Here is a 23,487-nt window from a genome sequence, read left to right as displayed (position 1 = left end):
AATAATGATCAATATTTAATTAATTTTTGCACAGTAAAAAATTAGAAAATGATCAGTATAATAATATAATATTTTGCACAGTAAAAATAATAATTGCTAAGTAAAGCACGCATAGTATTTTATTGTAATTTGTTCAATGAAAAAATCCAATTTGCACAGTAAAAATAATAAACGCTCAGTAACTTTAATCAAAATTAGTAAAACAACATGAAATTTAAAGAATTTTCAGTCTTGGTTACATAACAATGTATGGCCCCTGCGCAAGAAAGTTATTTATTATTGGTATTTATTTTCATATTACTAAATATTTATTATTAGCAAGGGCCCCTGCGCAATAATGATTTTATCAAAGGCTGGAACTGAGCACAAATGATAATCTGTCTAATTAGCGTACGCCACTTTTTGGACTGCTGTGCTCCTGATACCACAAACTTATTTTTGAACACTTTGCGATATTCTGATTTTGCTCGGAAACATTTTGTTTGTAAATGTATGAATACAGTAGAACCCCTCTATAACGAGAACTCAAGGGGCCAACGTATTTGTTCGTTATAACCGATTGTCGCTATAAAGAGTCATGGATAATAAAAAAATTTACACATGTACTATGCAACTTATTTATTAAATACGAATATTAAAGAAGTTAAAACAATATTTACAAAAAAATCTGTAATTTTTGTTTGTTTTCTGTAATGAAGCATTTTTATCTCATCAATTGCAGTTTCCAATTGTACAAGGCTCTTGGTTTTGTTCTTTAAAATTGTTGTTAATGTAGAACTCGCTAAATTTTTCTCTTTGGAGATCACACCTTGTTTTTTTACCACTTTCGTACTCTTTTATGATTGATATTTTTTCTTTGAGATACAGAAGCATGCAAAAACAACATTTCCAAAAAAATAATTCTAGTACACAATAGGTAATGGACTCGCAGGATTTTTATTTTTTCTAGGAACTCTCATTATAACCAATCTGTTTCCGAAATTTGTCGCTATTACCGATTTTGGACAAAATAAAAGTTTTGCTATATCCACCTCAATTCCTGAAAAATACTTGCTATAGAGGGAGAATTTTACATAGAGTAGTATACAAAACGGCAAGGGAGCAGACGATTTATTCATTGTAGCCGATTTTTCGTTATAACCGACTAGTTATAGAGTAGTTCCACTGTATTAAATTAATTAGTTTTGCTAGACATTCATTCATTGTCTTTACCATGCATACACTATTTTTACTATGCATACACTATTTTTACTGTGCATTCATTATTTTTACTGTGCAATTTATTATTTCACTGATATAATAAATAATATAATTTGTTCCCATTTAGAATTTATCGTTTCTKCTTCTTGTTTGGTAAAACTTTTCCGTCACAAGTACCAAGGATCACTAATTAATGCTAATGTGTCAATATTATTTTTGTGCAAATCAACGTTTCGCAATTTTMCAAACATGAAACGATTAAAGTTTTAGTTTCGTCCCATAAATCATCCCGTAATCGGCTTTCTCCCAATTAGAAAATCGCCATTGCTTCTCGTCGCAGAATCCATTTTCATCCACAAACCTCCCGAATTAGTCATTTCCGTTCGACTTTTCCCCTCGAAGTAAAAACATGATGGATGTAGCGAGGGTGCGTCCCTTCGGCTTGTTGATATCCACACTTGTAGTTTCCGTTGACGTCGTTCTTTCATCAAAAAAAAAAAAATGTTTTGAAGCTGATTCGATTATTATGGTCCTGATGGTGAATTATTAATAGTGAATAACGCTTGATTGGATGTGGCTCTTCCACACCCTTGCTTTTAGAGGGGACAGTTGCGCATAGACGGGTTGAAAATATGATCCACGTAATGCCACACCCGATTTACGTGCGAGAAAGGTGTTTGCTTAAGAAAAAATTGGGTCGGGAGGGTAAATATTGACCACGGAAAAATCCGGGCTGTAAAATGGGTAATTAGCCTGCCATCGATTTTTAAAGAAAGCCGGCTTTGATGGTAATAATGGTCGGCAGTGTTGCATTTTTTTTCTAATTACATTCTTACAATCAAGTTGTAATGACGTTGCAGAGTTTTCTTGACACTCCTGACAGTTTATTACCGATTGTAGGCTTTTATTTTTTATGCTATTTATTACAAATAACTGCAATTTCAGTGTGAACCGGTTCAGTATTGTTTGTTCAGTGCAATTACTTTATTAAATTTGTTTTTCCCACATAAAAATGTGGTAAAGTTGTCGCTTTATTAACAGTGTTGCAGGAAATTGTAATGGTTTTGGATACGATCTGAAGGTTAATTGCTTAAGTGGATAGGTCAAATTTTGGTTAGACTGCTAATTGTGTAAAAGTTGAGGCAATGAAAGAGAAACTACAACATATCGTGATTCAATGTTTTACTTTAGTCTGAAATAAATTGAAAGATTAATAATCCATTTGAATTTTTAACACTAATATCATAATAAGTTAAGTTGGCAACACTGAGACCACATTATAAGTGTTGCTGAATAAAATTTCAAAATCATGAGCCACTTTGATCGTAATTTTTGACGAGGACTAAAAAAATTTTGTTCTGTGAAGAGTTTTTAGTTGTTTTTTTAGGGGAGGGTTTTTTTTTCGATAGCGTCCGTAAAGTAATACTTTTTAGGCCACATTTTGGAATCGTCGTAAAGTTGACAAAACAGTCCATAATTTTGTGTATCTACTTTTTAAATCCGAGTTTCTTATCGATCTCTCTATATTTTAACTTTGGACTTTGAATTCTGACAACACGTTTTATTGTTACAGTCCATAACTTTATTTTTCATTATTTACGGTCGTTGCATATTTGCAAATAAATAGCTAACAAGTATAATTGCCATTAATACGGTCGTCGAAAACAAAAGGGAAATTCTTAAGTTGCTTGCTTTCATTTGTCGTTCTGCAACTCTTAATTATTATAACATATAGACAACAATTAGAATTGTTGCTTATTTATTCTATTAATTTTTTATTATAAAGTAAATGTCAACGCAGTATTGAAACTGTTTTGTCTATCAAATTTCTACACTGTTTACGAGCTTGTCTTTTGAAACATAACAGTGATTTTCTAAAAACAGATTTTATTGGCCAAGTGCACCTACACATGTCAGTCAACAAGAAAATGTAGGTTGAAATCTGAAAATTTGTTGCATTTGTGGGCTGTTAACAGTGTTAACTCAGGTCAAGGATGCACAAAAAATTTGGGAATCAATGGTTATTTGTGCTAGGAGAAAAAAAACTTCTGCTCATGTTTCACATATATTTTTTTTCTAATTCTGTTTTGGTGTCTAAATCAGAGCAAGACTGTTAAAAAAGTTTCAGCAATCACCCTGTATAAATTTTGAAACACTGGAACGTTTTATTGATCTCGTTATCATAAGTGAAGGATTACAAAAAACATTTTTTTCTCGTTATAACCAATTAAACCAATGTGATATACGAGTAATTATGTAATTTTAAATTTTTTTTATAATTCGCCGCCCGTGACCAAACCTTAATTTATTTCAAATCTTTTAGTCTCCTTGGACGATTTCGTTTCTTTTTTCCGTTTAAATAAATCATCAAAACCACAAATACAGCTATGTTGTTTCAGTAATGAAGATGTATTTATTTTGTACAGTTACTGAAATGTAATAAGCTAGCGAACGTTGTTAAAAAAAAAAACGAAAAAACCTTTTTAAACTTACAATTTACGTTTCATTCTGAATCTCTTTTTAAATACCTGACTAATTACACAGTTCATTCAGAACCTAACAGCAGTTTTAATTAGTTTTATGTAAGTTTGAATTTCAATTAGTGGGTACTATAGCGTAGGATAATTGATAAGTCTTTCTTGCATAAGCTGTATAAATGCGTTGCTATTAATGTAACTGTTACATTACCACTGATAACTAAAGCAACGAAACAGTACTTAATATCGGTATGTTCAATTACTATTTTAATGCTGTAGTTACCAGATAGCTGAAACTCATTAATAAAGCTAGATAGTTTAATTTATCTTTATTTTAGAAATATAGAAATATAAATAGCAATAAAAATCTTATTTAGCTACTCGTAAAGAACTGTTTTAAWTTCCTAATTGATTCATCACAATATCCAATTGGTACTAATTAAAACACTCATTAGTTTAAAGCTCATAAGTTTGCAGAACTTGTAKTAACCAAAAAAGAAAGATTCCGTGTTAGGATCTTTATTGACGTAAATCATTTATTCATTTCAGAATATAGACAAGTCTATAATATAAAGTGAAATACATATTAATACTAACAGTTACCATTTTCAAACCATTTCAGATTCTTTAAGTAGAGTTTTATTTTATTTTTAGATATCTTTTTGATTTGAAAATTTTTTTAAGAATTTTTTTCAAATACTGTGATTTCGTTTGACCAAAATGACTCATTTTTTCGGTGTGCCTAACAAAAATCTTTTTTATAACTTTAGCTCATTATTTTTACATTTGATATTCGATTATTTTGTATTATGTTTATAATGTTTTCTAAAAAACACAATTCAATTTTTTTTCACATTTTCAAATTTTTGGACCAAATGATTTAAATGTGTTTTTTACTTTTTTTTAAATCAGACGATGCCGTATAGATACTCCTCTTAAACTATTGGATTTATTATTTTTTTCAACAAACACCAGATTTTTGTAATGGTTTTAATCATTTTTAGTCTTTTCTATAAATAATATCAAACTTAACATTATGTTTTAGTCATCTTTTTGATCATTTGAAAAAAAATTAAGTAAATTTTGTCAAATGTTGTGATTTTGTATGACCAAAATGGCTCATTTTTCACTATGATTTTTTACACTATAATCTTGTTAATCTTTTCAAACATCAATAGTTTTCGAGTCATAACTTTAGTACATTTTTTTCTACATTTCGACACTCCCAACGAAAACTATAGTAACTCAAAAATTACAGTTTTAAGAAAAATTGCATTGTATCTTTGATTGTTAATAAAGAATAAAGGAACTGTTTAATAGTATTGAAAATTGCTAAGGGTCTAAGTTTTGATAATAACATTGTTTATTCAAAGAAATTTTTTGTCATTGTTTTTGTATTTTGGGCCCTACATAAGCCATCGTAGTCAAAAACCAAATTCGAGTCGATTTGTCATTGATTATTTTGTATTATGTTTTCTAATGTTTTCTAAAAAAAAAGACAATACAAATTTAATTTTCAAAAATTTAGATGACGTTTTACATGTCTTTTTAAAAAAAAAATTAAACAAGACGATGCAGTAATATATATTCTCTTTGACTATTATACATATTTATTTTTTTTTAATTTAACCAGTTTTTTTAAGTAAATTTTTTCAAATACTTTGATTCGAGAGTCATTTTATTTGTTTTTTAATCATTTTTTCAATGTTTCTTATTTTTAAATTTATGATGTTATACATATTTGTATTATTTTTTGGCATCTTCTTGACTCTTGCAGCATCCTTCTCTGGGAGAATCTACATAAAATTTTTTAGTTTAGTTTAGTTAAATAAACTAAATAAATCAAAGTTTTTAATGTAAAAATAAAAACACCTTGAAGATGTTTCGCTTGACGAAATTTCCCTTAATTCAATTTTACTTTTTAACCAACCATCAGCRTCTTTATTATTAGCGTTACGCTAATTCAAACAATTATCTTTTTCAACTTCTTTGTTACTCTTTCTGTTTCCCACAGATCACGTTATTCGTCTTTACGTTGAATATAAAAATTATATAAGAGAATGAGAACAACAAAAATCCCAAACCACAGTCTTTACTCTTTCCAYTCCTTCTTTCTATTTTGTTTTTCCAATACCCATCAAACACCAACCAGTACCAATCAGAGCGTGTCATGGAAGTACAGTTGATCGCGATCTATACTCGCCATACTGTTATGTGCACATCAAACCACTGACAATTTCCCGATTTCGCAAAATTTCTCCTCTTTATAGCATAAACAAAGTTTGTTTTTACAACACCCGCACAACTTGCATTTGAATCAGCATTTAACAAGTCCAAACTCCATTTAACGGAAGGAAACATCTGTCGATACTGTCATTAACAGCATCGGTGATAAGTCAGACGCGACGTCACATGGGCAAAGACAAAAGTGTGTCGTCAAAGAGGAAGCGCCTACTTTCTATACAACACATCTTTGGAATTATATATTGTACACACTCGGGGTCAACTGCTGTTGCAATGTTCATGTGCAATTAAAACTAATCAAATTAATTATTTCCTTTAGTCGACTAATTTCGGAAAATCCCACGTGAAATCGGGTAATTGTGTGAACGCAATGATTGACAGGTGACAATGGCGGGGTGAAATCTGACTCACTCTCTATACCGGAAATTAACAAGTATCTCCAAGGGTGATAGTAGGCTGTGACAGTATGACAGGTATTGTCTTGGTCAGGAAATGCTACCAACTTTTATCTTATTAGTCGGACCAAAGTCACGGTTGGTACTCCACATCGCCTACTAGATCCACTCAAGTGTGTTCTTTTGTTTTCAAATAAAAACCGTACGTCATTCAATTCATTAATATTATTTATTAGACTGTATTTATGATTAGATCGACCTTGTAAACAGCAATTCCGACTACTTTCAGTTTTAAATTTATTGCAAAATTCACGAGATTCACAAATGAGATTACGGAATGAAATTCTAAGCCACCTGTATATTCCAATACGTCTCGTAACGTGTTTCGCTCAAACATCTTCAGTACCTTATTGTCAATTTTGACGTTTGGTCGCGGCCCACTCGATCTGACGCAAACATAAATCAATTGTTTGTTGTTGTGAATGGCACGACGAATAATAACTGTTGTGAAGGTCGCATTTCGCTCTCCTCAATTTCCAAATCAGCTATAATTGTTGTTAATGAAAGACAAAACAAAAAAACAAACGGGTGAGGCCTACTTGATCACACGTGACGATTTCTCGGTCGTTTACATAAAATTAGCGTTTTAATCGGCGTGAGAGCATACAATCACCTACTTCAATTGTTTTATGAAAAGTCAAGCGAAAAATGATTTTTTACCCATTGCTGAGACTCCCGGCTTGGTACTATCCAAAATAATCCATAAATAGCGTGTGCACTGGGTACTCTAGGTAGAAACTATCAATTGTTTTTCCACGGCTATTGCGACACAAGCTTCAAAATCGCACACGAGACGAATAAAACATCACCAAAACGGCACTTTTAGCAAATTCTAACCAAAAACACACATCGGGCCTAACCGACACCAAACAAACATGCAACAAACGACTCTGAAACGAGAATGAAATTCTCTAGCGGTCGGATTAAACGACGCCAGCGCGACGTGGAGAATGCACGAACTAAACAACAACAAGAGTGAAAAGAATTCGGGCAAGTTCGTGAAACTCAAAACACAAAATTCGATCCGCATTTACATGACTTTAATTATTTTGTGCGTGTCTAAACCAAAACAGTTGAAAAGGCAGTAAACGGAAGTGACCCGGAAGTGTAAAACAAYACTTCCCAGGAGCCGATTYTTGCCGAATTGGTCCGTCCCCTGTGTGGCTCAAGGTATCGTCCCTCCCAGAAGTCGTAAAACAATTTGCTTGTCAAATTAGATGTGCAGTGAACCCAAAACGTGTTTTTGGGGCCCTCTCTGTTTTTGTTGTTGTCAACAAAAAATTACTGCCTAGGATTTGGGGATATTCGTGACTAGGTTGGTGATACACACATCTAGTGTCAAAAATTTAGGAAGTCACCTGTCAGCTTGCATGGATAACTCTGTTGATAGTTGACAGATTACGTCAACCGTCAACAACAACGGGTAACTAACCTTTTTTTCCTAAAAGTCCTAAAGTGTGTGTTTTTTTTAGAACGAAGTAGGTGGCATCAGCATCGGCCGCCCCATTTACACAATACAATTCTTAGAATTGTGTAAAATTGATTGCCTATTGTGGAGGGGTAATTTTAAAAACGAAGAATATTTCATTGTTATTTGTTTTTTGGCATTTTATTATAAATTAGTGTCTACAAATTCAATTAAGAACAAGAACAACATTCGATGAATCCTACGTTTACTTAAAAATAAAACAAGAACATAAAAAAGGACTCTTAAATTTTCTTTTGGAATACATAATAGCTAAACAACAACCTAATCCTTTGTTAAAAATGCAATGAAAACTTGCATTCATTAGAAGTGGTCGAAGATAATAAATAATCCACAACTTATTCAGTGGAAAAATACACCATCGATTTGAATTAGGTACCTAATCAGTAAGGACATCGTTTTCGGTCGAAACATCTCCTGTTTCTAATTCCCACTCAAGAAAAATAAATAAAAAAATAAATTTCGCGTAGATATTATGTATCATTATTTTCTGATCACTACTAACTGGCTTTCTCCTGGATTTTTTTTACAACAGAACCAGGTTGTTGTTCTGCCATTATACTATACCAAAATGCTGAAATCGTACACCAACAAACGACACTTTAACTTAAAAAATTATGACATATTTCAAAAATAATGTCAAAGATTAAAGATTTTTAAAAATTATTTGGTAATTATAGTTCAATGTAAATAAAGCTTGTCACGTGGTGCAAAATAGAGTAACCTGATTTTCCAATTTTAGTCCCTATCTCACGCAACGCTTCATTCTTAAAAAAATAAACTATAGGTGGTAATTTCTTGTTGATAAATCAGCATTATGTTTTTAAAGTTGTGTAATAGAATAGTAAGTTTTGGGGTTACAAGTTGGTACAATTGGTTGTATCAGTGAAATTTATCAAATGCCAAATTGACAAGAATGCATCATATTTCAAGAAGGAGGGTGAGGAAACATGAATGGAAATAACGGAAATGATAACAGTTCTGGTGATAAGATGCGTCATTCCCCCCACAACGTCACAAAGTTGGGAATCCTGCAATTGCAATCAAGCACTTGATAAGTGCGTCTGGGATTAAGTGTTTGGAGGATTGGAACACTCAAAAAACAATTATCTACAATTTATTATAAGTGAACCACTTAAAAAAGCAGAATGCAAATTACGTAAAAGTGGATCATTGGAGTTGAGATAAATCGTCTTCAATCCTAGACTGATTATGATATAACACTTGTGACAAGTTATTAAATAAGAGAAATTTGGCAAAAAGGCTAAAAAGTGTTCCGCATCTGTGTAGTTGAATTACATAAAAACATGTTATTTTAGAGATAATGGAAGGATTGGTTGCCCTGAGCGGTTGTAACACTTATGAAAGTGATAACTTGTACATATTTGTAAGTATAATAATTCATTGAAACGTGATCACTGCAGAAACCACCCATTCATGCGAAGGGAAAATGATGCTAGATTATTCAATGTTACCAACTAATTTTTGCTGTCACAGGCCACTTATGTGATTGAGTTACCTAATTCCCATAAAGAGGGTAAATTTGCCATGACCGGTTTAGAATTCATTTTTTAAACATCTGCTTGATCTGTTCAAAGGGTGTTTTTCGAAGACGACCGGTTTTTTCCAAAAATGTATATTGATGTCGTAATTAAAACATACTTCCCACAGTTAAAGATAAGTAGACGTCATTTCCGGTAAAACCATAAATTAATTCCGTTTCGTTGAACTTCATGTAAGAATTTGCCAGTTATCGATTAGATTACATTGTTGTTGTACTATTAATAAACGCAAGACAAACTTGGACCCTCCTTCGTGTTTGAATAGTAACCTTCGGTAACATTGTTACAGTTCCAGACGAATCGATATTAGCCAAAGCGACTGGCGGAAGATACAAGTAAAAAATGTAAAATTATACCAATGTCACAAGAGGAGAACAAAAAGAATTAAAAAACAGCTCATTATAACATTGGATGAATTTGAAACGTGCTAATTGCAAAGTGGAAAAGTTATCCGGCACGCAATAGCTGCATTGCAATGTGATACGATAAACGTCAAAAGTGTAGGTCTTGCTAATAATTTAACTTTCATTAGACCACCTGTCTGACGAATTCCTCCAATTATTACCTAACTTGCTTTTGTTTCCGTCCCACTTAAGCCAAATATCAAGGATACCGAAGAGTATCCCACACTTACCTGGACCGAGGCAAGAACATAGAACCGTCGATGAAAACGGACCCTGAGAGAAGGATGTACCAGCATGTTGACAGCTCCCCCGTGCTGTAAAAAAAACATAATTTTTTATTTTTCTTGATCTTTCCAGTTTTTATCATATTTTACTTTAATTTTTTTTTAATTCTTTACATATCTGAATTAGAAACCATAAAATTGTTAAAACATGTAAGGAATCTTTCTAAAAAGGTAGGTATACAGAGGTCAAGTTTCCATGTGAAATTTCTTGCCTTCCATTAGCTCGTAATTGTGCCACTTTCACAGCGTTAGAAAAGGGCATCGGATGTAAAAAATTACACCAAGTTGGCAACAAAATTTATTTATTCCTCCATCATCAAGGTTTGGGAGACAAAAACAACTCTAAAAGTTGTTAAACTTGATTCAAAATGCAGCCAAGTAATCAACTAGCTTGACTCGTAAATTTTGCATTTTTATGTGCATAAGAAATAACAAAAAGTCAAACAAGAAACTTTATTTGAATACGAAAAACTGGTATTTTATTATTAATTTTGATAGTAATTTACATATCGGTTTCGTTTTAAAGAATTTGGATTAATTTAGTAAATTAATTGAGTGAGCTTGAAGATGTCCACTTACTAGTACAAAACGTCGTTGGCTTGATGCTTCTCATAGCGCACAATTTTGCAAAACGCGCGCAACGCCGAATCCCTCAGCGTTTGCAGCGCCTCCAATCCGCTGAGTCCGTAATAAATGACTTGTAGGTCTTGCAGGGATCTGCATGCCGGCGGTTTAGCTAGCGACCTCACAAACATTTGATCCCAGTCCGTCATAACGCCGCACGAGGGCGCCACCACACCATTTCGAGGGGGCTCGAAGCCAGCGCTTCGTAACTTGACTGCGTCCACTTCGCGCATCGAACACTCTTTTTTTGCTATATTCAAATTCAAATGATGTCACTTTCTACGTCACAAAACCAAAAAAATTGAAGCTTTTTCGACGGATCCCACGGTCGGAGTTGGCGCAAGATGGGAGAGATTTCCGCTTCTGGGTGCTGATCCCATCATTTTAATTGCGGGGCTCAGGTGGCGGATACGGATCTGGAAAACAATGGAATCAATTTTTTTAAATAATAATACAGAGTGCGTCAGAACTCGCGCCCCAGAAAAAAATTTCAAATAAGTTAAAATGCTATCTGTCAAACAAATTTGACATTTATTTTTTGACATTTGACATTTTTTTATGTCTATTTAATGATACTGATGATCTTGTATATGTTTTTTTACAATTATTTACTAAAGGTACAAAAATTTTGCCAATAAAAGCCACAAATAACATTGAACAAAGTTACAATTTAGGATACAGTTTCCTTGTTTCCTCGTCTAATAGCTTGTTGCAAAAGAACTTGGAAAAGTATTTTCCAACAGAATTAAATAGAGTCAAAGTGCAAAATTAAAATTCTCATACCTTCGAAATTTTTACAGATACATTTTTTTACATTTTGTCTATGTTCCTGGTATCTTACCTTATAGTACATGGCATTATTCTCTGGGGCGCGAGTTCTGGCGCAGCCTGTATAAAATAAATAAAAAAGACCAAAGAAATATGGTCAAAATTATTTTTTTTACTGGAACAATTGCAAAAATTTCTACTTGCATCTGGAGTGCCAATAAAAATGTAAATTTAAAGCAAAAAAATTCAGTAAGAATATAACAAGGTTTCTTTCATTTCCTCGGCACATGTTTTTGCCGTTGTTTAGTTTTCCACCTCAAACATTTCAGTTCCCATCACTTATCTTCCACGTTATCAGGTCCCACCTTGACCGAAATTTTTATCTTGGTTCTCCTCCAGCAGAGACAAAGAACAATTTGAGTGTCGGCTGACTAAGCCCCTGCGGAATTTTCATTTTCAATCTCTTTGTCAGTGACTATTTATAAGTCCAGATTTTCGAATTGTCCATTACGTGTGGGCCTAGTGTGGGCTAAGTAACCTTTCCAAAGTCTTTACTCTGCTCCCAATAAAATCAAATGACACATTAAGTCGCTCGAGGAATATAAATAATTGGAATGTGCGACAAGTTGTTAATAAATTATTACCCGTGGTAGCATTGACCTTGACTGTTAATTATTTTTATTATAATTTAATTAATACAGGAAAGTCGGCGGAGTTTTATTGTTTTAATAAACATAACAGTTATATAAACATTAATAACAACAAATGAGAACATTGTTTGCGAACACGATTTGATAACAATTCTCGCCATCAGTCACTAATTTATTCTATTTCTCTTATTTTAATTGCGACAAAAAACCGTTGAAGAGCACCTGAAGAGAAGACTTAGAACGTTCACCAGGTGCTCATTATACCTACGGCTTCGTCGGTGGTGTTAGTTCGTTGACTCCATTACACCACAATGATATTATTATAATTGTTTAAGTCGCCTTTGCGCTGAGAAAACAAATGCTACCACCCTGGATCCATCGACCGTAAACAGGATGAGGAGAGAAATACATGGAATCCGTAATTATGTAACATAATTGCCAATAAAGAAATGAATGAATATTACTTTTGCTTTTATTTATTTCGAAAATATCTAAGTGACCTATGACTTTGAAATTGGGTTGGCAACATTGAAAAATATGGCGTGATTTTTGTCGTCAAGTAGATCATGAAACACTAACTGTCAAATTCAAATGTCACAATTTTACAGTCAATTGTCATTCATTTCCAAGGCCGTTGGCATAATTCCCATCTGAAATAATGTTATATCACCAATGATTCAGTGTTGCCAATAGATTTCCCAGTCACAATTATTTACAGTATATTACTTTTGCTTTCATTTACTTCGAAAAAAAATCATCTAAGTAACCTATGACTTTGAAATTGGGTTAACAACATTGAAAAATATGGCGTGATTTTTGTCGTCAAGTAGACCATGGCGACACTCACTGTCAAACTCAAATGTCACAATTTTATAGTCAATTGTCATTCATTTCCAAGGCCGTTGGCATAACTGCCACCTAAAATAATGTAATATCACCAATAATTCAGTATTGCCAATAGACTTTATAGTCAAAATTAGTTACAGAAATGGACAAGTGTCATCTAGATTATTCAATGTTACCAACTCAATTTCAGTCATAGAAATATAGACGAACCGTCAATATTGTCCTGTGTACAAACACGGTAATAAAAAGTGAAACTGTAGAAAAAATAAATTATGCAATAATAAATTGTTAGGTAGGAGTTGAATCAGTCATTTGGAAATTGRGAGGACGTGTTGGTGACTTTTTATCGACCAAACGTTGGCGCCATTACACCTATTCAATTTGGAGTAACAATTAATTGAAGCAATTATTTTAAATTGWACGTAAGATAACAAAATGGGAAATAAAGTTCTGCAATTCAAATGTTTATTATTATTTTTATCAAATCTATGATAGGGTTTAGTGCTTTTTTATTTCAACAAATAAATCTCTAAGAGCTAATTTAATAAAAAACAGAAAAACAATTCTTTTTTGTTAAGTAAAATTTTGCTCAAATTCTCTCAGCTTGCTTTGTCTGGTGAAAAATTTCAAAACTGATTTACCTTAATAGCACTTTAATTACTGTAGTTACGAAGATTGCTCAGATCTAATCTGTATAATTTTTAAAATTAAAATGAGTAATGTCCATTTTTGGCATGCTAACCCAATTAATTTTTTTAAGTTGAATAAATTTCTTGTTGAAATCACTCACAAACATTGAATTGTTAGCGCTTTTTCACTTTTTTGACCTAAATATGGCTTTGTTTGGGTCTAAGTGTTTAAATGAGTATTTTCCAGATTGTTTTTTATCAGAAGTCGAATTTTTGTCAAGTGAGTCAGACGTAAATGAATCAAAATCATTTTTAATAAACGATGATAACGAAAGCGTTATCAGATGCCAAAATTTTGGTTTCTAATCTCCCAAAGTCAGCATTTATTGCAATTTTGCAACAAGCAAACAACCTCTTTCCCAACAAATGCCACGAAATGCCGTCTCATTATCAGCATTATTATCACAATTGCCTATCCTTTTGTCACTTAACTATACAATTTCCCGTCCTCCGCAACACGCGACTGTCACAAGTGACCGTAAAACGGCAATTTTTCCAAACGGCGAGGTTTTTTTCGACAAAGAAGTCGGTTAGCAAGAAACACTTTACCGGTGCAGTCTGGCATGAGTGAAATGGGGCGTTCTGCTTGGCGCACTTCGTAAATGTGCGTCTCTTGAAGATTATCAAACATTTTCTCGATCAAAATTCGAAAATCTTTCGCAATCAATAAACAATAAAATTGCGACAATTTCCAGTTTTTCGTTCGCATTGTGTTTAAATACCCATGAAAAGCGTTGCGTTACGTTTGGGTGAAAGCTATAAATGAGTTTTCGGAATGGAATTTCGACAATCCGAACAATTTCGATGCAGGAAGGAACCCTTTCAGAGCTGACCTTCGAAATTTCACCAGATGTGATGATTTTTATACTATGTAGTTTCATGATTTTGTGAAAACTTTTGTAAAATTTCTATTATAATTTCTGATGTTTTTTTAGAATCGTGACTGTAGTTCCAGTAGAAAATTAATGAATTTCAAAATATTCATTAAATCGAGTATCTGCCCAAATTTTAATAAAATTAAAATCCAATGAAATAGGCCAAAAACAGTGTTATTTTTGCCTTTATTTGAGTTTTTAAACACGTTTTTTAGATAACAAAATTTGAAGAATTTCGTTAAAACAGGATAAAAATTACAAAATTAAATCGACATTGACCGAAATATTTTTTGAACCAGAGATTAATCATGTATTTTGACAAATCTTATCCAGATCGATTTAGCTGTTTTGAGCAAAATTAATCCAAAAATAAACCGAAAAAACACAAAATTTGGTAGAAATTGCGTTTAGGCACGATTTGTACTAAAATTTCGTTTTTTTGCGAGATTTTGTTGAATCAAACCAAAAAATTAACAAACCTAGTCAAAAATTACATAATTTTTGCTTTTTTTGGAAGTTTTAGTTCTCATATCGCAAAATTTCATTAAAAACAAGCCAAAAATTCAACATAATGCGTCAAAAATGGTGTTATTTTCGCTTTTTTCAGACCCAAAAAATCACAAAAGAATTGATATTGATGTTATTTTGTTTGTTTTTATCGATTTTTGAGCACAGTTAAGCAAAATAAAATTATGTTTTTTAATTAGATTTTTTAATTATTGATATAGTAAATTTAGTCAAAAATGGTGACACTATTTTTTTTTGAGCATTCTGCGCGTTTTTTGCCATGCAAAAACTCAAATGCTAAATTTTCTCAAAAACAAGTTGAAAGATAGAGAGATAGTTTTGCTTTTCTAAATGATATTTCACTCAACAAGGTAAAAAATCGGTAAAATGGGTCAAGGAGTACATTACTTTGTCCATTTCTGTGCGTTTGGTATGTTTTTAGACAGAAACAGAACTATTTTACAAAATTTCGTTAAAAACAAACCGAAAATGTATCAAATTAGGCCAAAACTAGTGTTATTTATATTTATTATTATTTAACTGAAAAATTACGAAATTAGATTGAAATTGATATCATTTTAGCGTGTCTCGCTCGATTTAGTTCGTTTTTGAACAAGATACTCATTTATTTTGCAGGATATTGACAAAACATGTTTAAAAACAAGAAAAATAAATCTAAATTGATGTTATTTCAGTTGTTTCATACGATTTAGCTCTTTTTGAGTGACATTTTATCAAAAAAATAGAACGYAAAATAAAATATTGTCGAAAGTGGTATTAGTTGCAAGATTTTGCTAAAACAAATCAAATCAAGTCCTTATTTTTGCCTTTATAGTGTTTTAGCATGTTTTTCAAGTAAAAACGTAAATATCGACTGTAAATGATACTTGATACTTGTAAACGTTACTTGAGAAAACACAAAATTTTGTCGAAATTCCTTTAAGCCACGTTTTGTACAAAAAAATCAGTTTTTTTACGAGATATCGTTGAAACAAACCAAATAATTAAGAAACCAAGTCAAAAATTACATTATTTTTGCATTTCTTGAAAGTTTTAGCTCGTTTTTCACTTTAAAAAGCAATTATTTCGTAAAATTTCATTCAAAACAAGCCAAAAATTCAACAAAATAGGCCAAAACCAGTGTCATTTTTGCCTTTTTTTCTAGTTTTTTTAAATAAAAAATTAAATCAAAATTAATTCGAGATTGATATTTGCGACAGATATTTTTCGAGATTCATTTATGTATTTTGCTAAATATTATCCACAAATCTCAAAAAATATTGATATCGATGTTATTTTGTTTATTTTTACTCGATTTACCGGTTTTTGAGCAAAGTTAAGCCAAAAACAAACTGAGAAAATACAAACTTTTGTCAAAATTGTACTAAAATTTCCGTTTTTTTACGAGATTTCGTTGAAACAAACCAAAAAATTAAGAAACCAAGTCAAAAATTTACATTAAAGTTGAGAACTCTTAAATTAAATTATAAGTCTTAAATGATAAATCAATAATTCAAATATGAAAGTATAAATCCACCATTAGACTAAATAAAATGGCGTTTAAACACGTTTATGAGCAGATTTGGGAGATTTATGTAAAAAACGTGAATTTTCATAATTATAATCTTATAATTTAGTGAAAATTGGTATAAATCTGGTAACTTTTCAGCTCAGATCTGATTTTGAGCTGGCAACACTGTTCGAATTGTTAAAACGTTACTTGAGAATGAGCTAATATTATATCGATGCCATACCGGGGGTAATTAACTGGAAAAAATGTCAAACAAAAATGTTAACGTGTCTAGCATGAAGTAAAACAATAAGGTGAATCACTGTTTTGTTTCATACTATAACAAAAGGCTCAGCGAAAGCGTTACAACTTTCTGTTTCTGTAACTTACTGTAAAAAAATAATTTGATTTCTTCCATATTTTTCTGATTTATTTATTAACCCAAAATTAGTCGAAGGACGTCAAAGTGGTCCAAGAGGCAAGCAATAAAAACGGAAAATTTTAATAAAAAAGTCCCTCTATCATCTTTTTATTAAAAATATAACTCCCAAGTCTGTAAGAAAAGCAAATTCGCAATAAAAATTCCAGGAGGGTGGTTCTTATCTAACACAATATCACTTTAGTGTAATTCCATTCAACAAAATTGTTCCATTCCGTCCCTTTTATTCATGAGTCACCATCCACGCCTGATCAATACCAATCAAGTGCTATTTTAATTCACCTGTTCATAATCTAGATAAAATACCAACTTTATCAGACAGTCAACAAACGATTGAGTAATATTTTTTGTAGACACACCAATTAAAAAAATTGTGTCATCAGGTGAATCCAATCCTGTGAAGAACAGAAATGTCCGTTAGGAGCGGTTCTGCCACTTCGCGAAACGAGGACGTTGTGCCACAACAAACAACACAACTTGGAAAAAATTATTTTGATACCTAAATAGGCCGAAAAAATTCATTGACTCTGGTGTGGAGTGGTACAGAGCGGAGATAAAACCAATCCGAGTGAAAACTAATCCGATTTTTTCGCCCATTTAACACGATTTGATGCAGAACATACCAGCCTTGAAGCTTTTAAATACATCTGCATGACAGAACAGAGGAAATTGCAATTCCGCCGGAGTTGCAGATGCAATTGGAGTGCCAACAATATGATAAAAAATCCACTATTTGTGAGATTTTTTGATACAATAAAAAAATATACAAATTAAAATAAAATCGCTAATGGACCCTTCACTACGATGATGTGTTTCTTGATTAAATTTACACAAAGCTTCAAATCCCACCGAAATGACTGGACAAAAAAATAGATTAAAATAGAATTTAAGTGGATAAATAAATTAACGGAAAATTAGATGTTTTATAAACGAGGCAATATTTTAAATAATGTACAGAAAAAGTCGAAAATAAGGAACAAAATTCATATTTAACTGTCTTTCCAAATAATTTTTGTCCATTTTTTTAATAATAATTTTGAATGTTTTATGCGCAAATCTTTTAGAAGCATTTTTTTCTGTCATGAGAATTGATTTTTAATTAGTTTTTTTTTTCAACAATTTTATACAAAACAGTAATAGTTATTTATAAAGACTGTCAATAAGCATATTAATGGGAAATGAACCTTTTTTTTTTAGCTATTTGTGAAAGCAAATGTACATACTTATATTTAAGGAAGCAACTTTAGAGTAATGGAAAAACCCGTCACTTTTCCCTATAAGGCACCTCTAATCGAACCAAGCGCTAATTACTTTAGTCAAAAATCGTCGCCTGCATTCATTAAATCGTTTAACGAGATTAAAACCCCACCATCGCCGCCCCCACAAACGCAATTTCTAGCGTCTTCCTTCGACAGTCTTGCCAGGTCTGGTGGTTTTCATGCTAGTCTAGTGTTTTCGCCAAGCTTTTGTAAAAATACTAATTTCAGGTGATTTTTTGGAAATAAAAAATTTTGCATCTAGGTCCAGTTTATATCTATTTCTTATTCATTTATATGTTTTTGCACCCTTTTTGAGCATTTTCCACGCGTTTCAACCAGAAACTTGATTATTTTTGCAAATTTTGTCAAAAATAATCAAAAAAATTACCAAGTTGGTTCAAAAATACATAGTTCTTGTTTCTTACAAGATTTTACTAAACAGAAAATGACAATTTACTTTTTACCTTTTTCGTTTGCTGTACATTTTTTAGGTAGAAACGCAAAGTTTCGTCAAAAACAAGCCGACAGGCCAAAAACAGTGTCATTTTTGCCTTTTTTTTTCTAGTTTTTTTGGTTAAAAATTCGAAAAATTTCGTTTAAACATGTTAAAAATTACAAAATTAAATTGAGATTGATGTTTAACAGAGATATTTTTGAACCAGAGATTCATTCATGTATTTTGCAAAATCTTATAGAGAAAACACAAAAAAATTGATATTGATGTTATTTTGTTTGTTTTTACTCTATTCACCTGATTTTTGAGTAAACACAAAATTTTGTCGAAATTGCTTTTAGGCAGGTTTTGAACCAAAATATCAGTTTTTTACGAGATTTCGTTGAAACAAAACAAAAAATTAAGAATCCAAATCAAAAATTATACATTATTTTTGCATTTCTTGGGAGTTTTATTAGCTCGTTTTCATTTAAAAACGCAATTATTTCGCAAAATTTCATTCAAAACAAGCCAAAAATTCAACAAAATAGGCCAAAAACAGTCTCATTTTTGTCTTGTTTTTCTAGTTTTTAAATAAAAATTCGACAAATTTCAAAATTAAATCGAGATTGATATTTGACAGAGATATTTTTTGAACCAGAGATTCATTTATGTATTTTGCAAAATCTTATTGAGAAATCACAAAAAAATTGATATTGATATTATTTTGTTTGTTTTTACTCGATTTACTGGTTTTTGAGCAAAATTAAGCCAAAAACAAACTGAGAAAATACAAAATTTTGTCGAAATTGCGTTTAGACACGTTTTGTACTAACATTTCAGTTTTTCTACGAGATTTCGTTAAAACTAACCAAAAAATTCAGAAACCAAGTCGAAAATTACATTATTTTTGCATTTCTTGAAAGTTTTAACTAGTTTTTCACCTGAAAACGGAATTATTTCGCAAAATTTCATTTAAAACAAGCCCAAAATTCAACAAATAGACTAAAAACAGTGTCCTTTTTGCCTTTTTTAGATAAAAAATTCGAAAAATTAAATCGAGATTGATAAGTATTTGACAAGGATATTTTTTGGTTCATTTATATATTTTGCAAAATCTTATCCGGAAATCACAAAAAAATTGATATTGATGTTATTTTGTTTGTTTTTATTCGATTTAAGTGGTTTTTGAGCAAAATTAAAACAAAATTATGCTGAGAAACCACAAAGTTAGATCCAAAATACTTTTAAGTACCTTTTTTGCATAAAAATCTCAGTTTTTTCCCGAGATTTCGCTAAAACAAACCAAAAAATCAACAATAATCTAGTCAAAAAGTATTTTATTTTTGCATTTCTTGCAAGTTTTTTGCAATTATTTCGCAAAATTTTGTTGAAAAAAGCCGAAAAATCACAGAATGGAGCCAAAAATTATGCCTTTTATGAACGTTTAAGCGGAAAACACCGTTTTTAGCGAGATTTTGCCAAAAATTACTAACTTATCATAAAAGAAAATGTTATAGGTAGGTATATTTTACCTAATTCTTAGGCTTTAACTCTTTCACTACTTAATTTATGTAAAGAAATCGTAATCTTTTAATCTCATGAGAATCTGTCAACTTTTTCAGTTCGAATCTGGTGAATTTATTTTTTGAGCTGCCAACACTGGCAGACACCTCACCGACTTGAACTCTTTCCGGTGATTGAAAGGAAATCGTCCTTTTCTGCTTCGGTTTCATTACCATATCGATTTGGTCGTATGAATTTTCGCTTACGGAAGTGTGAAATTCAAATGCGGACCCTTCGGCTCTTCGTGGAATGCGGCGATAACGGCACCCATACTCGTTCTTCGGATGCAAGATGATCATGCAACTCGGTCAAGACGTGCGTGATCAACCTGAGGTTGAATGAAGGACCTGCTATGGCCCTGACCCGGCACCTATTGCTCCTAATTTGAGCGGGGGAGAGAACGGAAATTTCAACAGATCGCGAATTGTATTGTTGAGGAGATTTATTTGCGTTTTATCGCGGGATTTTTCGTAAGAGTTGTTGCAGGTACCGAGGCCCAAACCGGTAATTTCGAGCGTCTTTATAAACAACGGTTTTAATGTAATTGACCGAAATCTTGGATTTATTTCCGATCCAGTTCAGATCGGAGATGGCAGTTTAAATGGCCCCAATTTCGACTAAATGGTCGATTAAAAATCAGCACTCACAACAGATCGCTAGTCAAAAAAATATTGCTCTAAAAAATTAGATTTTGACAATAAATACAAAGAATGGGTTTTGTTTTTATATTTCGTTAACTTATTGTTTTTTTTTTTCTTGCAATAATAAAAAGTAAGGCTCGGATTATATTAAGAGGTATATAAACAAAATTGTAAGTTTTCTATGCATATCTAATGTTTTTTGATTAAAATAAGCCAATCAAAAAATGCATATTTTGGCAACTTCGTGCATATTTTAGAAAATAATGCATATTTGTGCATATTTTCTTCAAATCACAAATTTCCGATTAAAAATTCCAGTTCAAGTTAAAAATTGGCCAGTTTAAGAAAAATGATCCGATTACAAAATATGTTAAAGAGAAAACAACCCGTAATTCGTAAGCCGGACTCAAAGAATTAGTATCTTGCTGAGTGTTTCCTTTTCAAATTCGTTTTACACAGGGTGAATATGTAGTTTAGAACCAAACTTTTTTTTTTAATTATTTGCCTCTGGAAAATAATAATTAATATAAAATAAAGTAATATAAAAAATCTGTTCGTATTTTCAAAGCGAAATTTTGATTTGCTTTGAGTTATGAGTTTTGTCAAAATTGTAATGTATGTAATTTTTTTTTAAATTAATAAAAAGTAGATGATAATCTCTAATACCGTGGTTTTTGGGGGAGTATACAAAACATTTTTAGTGGGTTGCCATTTAAAAAAATTAATATTTTTGTAGAACTCAAAAACAAAACAAAATTCGAAAAATTTTATTCTTGATAAAACATTTAATTCATCAATTAATTTAAAAAATATATATTTTAAGCAAAAAATGTTTGGTTCCATACTTTTTATTCACCTGGTATAAAAGGAATAAATCCTTCTATGTGGATAAGTAGTTGCCTGCAAATGAATTTTAGCAAAACTGTTTAAAGTGATCTGAAAAGTACAGATTTCTTAGAAAGACTTAATTACTTAAAATGGCTTGTCTGAGGCAAAGCCAATTTATTCTCTTTCGTTCATACTGTGCGGTTCAACATGATTAAAATACAAACTTTAGTGTATTCCAGGATAAAAATTTATTCCAACTTTGATTTTTTATTGTTAAAAGTTTTGCATATAGATGCATATTTGGCATATATTGGAGCATATTTCTTAATATTTTGTGCATATTTTTGTGAAAATACGTGCATATATGTATATGCGCATATTTTACGGATTTTTCGTGCATATAATCCGTGCCTTAATAATAAGATTCTCTTTACGTTGCTATTTGTTGTAAAAATTTTCAGCCCTATACTGTCAAAAAAAATTGTGTGGCAACTAAGAGAGATCAGCAATAACAATATCTTTTCTAGACGCTTTCTGAACAGTCACAAACAAAACATAATAAAACCAACAAGACCATTAAATATTGTGGTCAAAGGTTGCAACGGTAGTTTTTAATTTTATTCCACTGACACTACCTGAACAATTTTGCACTTCGTTTTTATCACAACATAAAAATGTGGTGAATCAAACCAATCAATATTCGTAAACAATGTTTACAAAAGATAAATTACTTAAAAAACCATTTGCGAAATATTTATTATTATTTGTTTTTATCAAATTCTTAAATTCTGGAATACTGAGATTAGAGAACTATTGATAGTTATTTAGAATCTTGTTTTCAGAATTTTAGTCAGAACTTCAACACCAAAAAAGTACAAAACAGTGGTAAAATTAACAAAATACTTCATTAAAAATTTATTTGTTACAAAAATTAACAATTTTCTTTTAATTTAATAATTGCTCATTTTTAAAAATACAAGAATGGGAAGGCAGAAAAAATCCAATTTTCTGTCTCTGGATTCTAAATAACAAATTTAGTATTTTTAATGAAAAAAAAAAWTCATATTTAAAAAAGATATTTTAGTTATTTATTATACAAGACGATAAAGAAATTGTTTATCTAATAGTGAAAAGGTTGATAAACAATCTTTATCGTCGTGTATAATATTTCGTTTTCTTTCTTGATTATAAACAGTAGATAAAAATTACTTTATTTCACTAGACGATAAAAGACTACTTTATCTACTGAAATTAGTTGATAAAAGCACTCTTTAACATTAAGTACAAAATAAAAAAATAACATGATTTTTTTTAATACAATGATATTTTCTCTAGCCTATCTTTTGATAACTTGTCGTAAATAATAAACTGTGGTACGATTTTTTTTAATTTAGGTAAATATAGTATATGGTCATTGATTAAAATTTCAAAAATAGTTTTTTATAGTCAATATGAATTATTTTTGACATGATTTTGCAAAATAAATGAGTCTCTGGTTCAAAAACGAAGCAAGTCAAATAAAACAAACTTCAATTTAATTTTAAAAATTTTCAGCTTATTTGAACAAAATTTTTTGAATTCTTTCGTTTTATCCCAAAAACCTGGTTAAACACTCAAAAAAGACACCGTTTTTGTCCTATTTTGTTGAATTTTTGCTTGTTTTTAACAAAATTTTGCAAAATAATTGAGTTTTCAACTGGAAAATGCGCTAAAACGCTGGAGAAATGCAAAAATAATACA

The 23,487-nt window shown here is 31.1% G+C and overlaps 1 protein-coding gene across 6 annotated transcripts in view; it reads right to left on the bottom strand.

Moving 5' to 3' along the window:
• LOC123007813 (rap guanine nucleotide exchange factor 2) overlaps nucleotides 1–23,487 on the bottom strand; it is a 62,272-nt gene that overhangs the window by 35,320 nt on the left and 3,465 nt on the right. For 5 of the 6 annotated variants that reach the window (XM_044403273.1, XM_044403264.1, XM_044403282.1 and 2 more), the window contains exons 2-3: nucleotides 10,692–11,152; nucleotides 10,059–10,142 (exon numbers count right to left, since the gene is read on the bottom strand). In XM_044403273.1, coding sequence (XP_044259208.1) covers nucleotides 10,059–10,142; nucleotides 10,692–10,969 — 362 coding nt within the window. In that variant the 5' untranslated portion in view covers nucleotides 10,970–11,152. Of the gene's footprint in view, nucleotides 1–7,036; nucleotides 7,266–10,058; nucleotides 10,143–10,691; nucleotides 11,153–23,487 lie in introns of those variants that run through there. The other variant, XM_044403308.1, reaches the window with a different exon arrangement.

This window comes from Tribolium madens, unplaced genomic scaffold (genome assembly GCF_015345945.1).
Source record: "Tribolium madens isolate multiple individuals breed KSU strain unplaced genomic scaffold, Tmad_KSU_1.1 Scaffold_11;HRSCAF=98;Tcas5.2_LG3b, whole genome shotgun sequence".
Lineage (NCBI taxonomy): Eukaryota > Metazoa > Arthropoda > Insecta > Coleoptera > Tenebrionidae > Tribolium > Tribolium madens.
The sequence above is the reverse complement of the archived record's forward strand: the minus strand, read 5'-3'. Positions and strand labels throughout refer to the sequence as shown.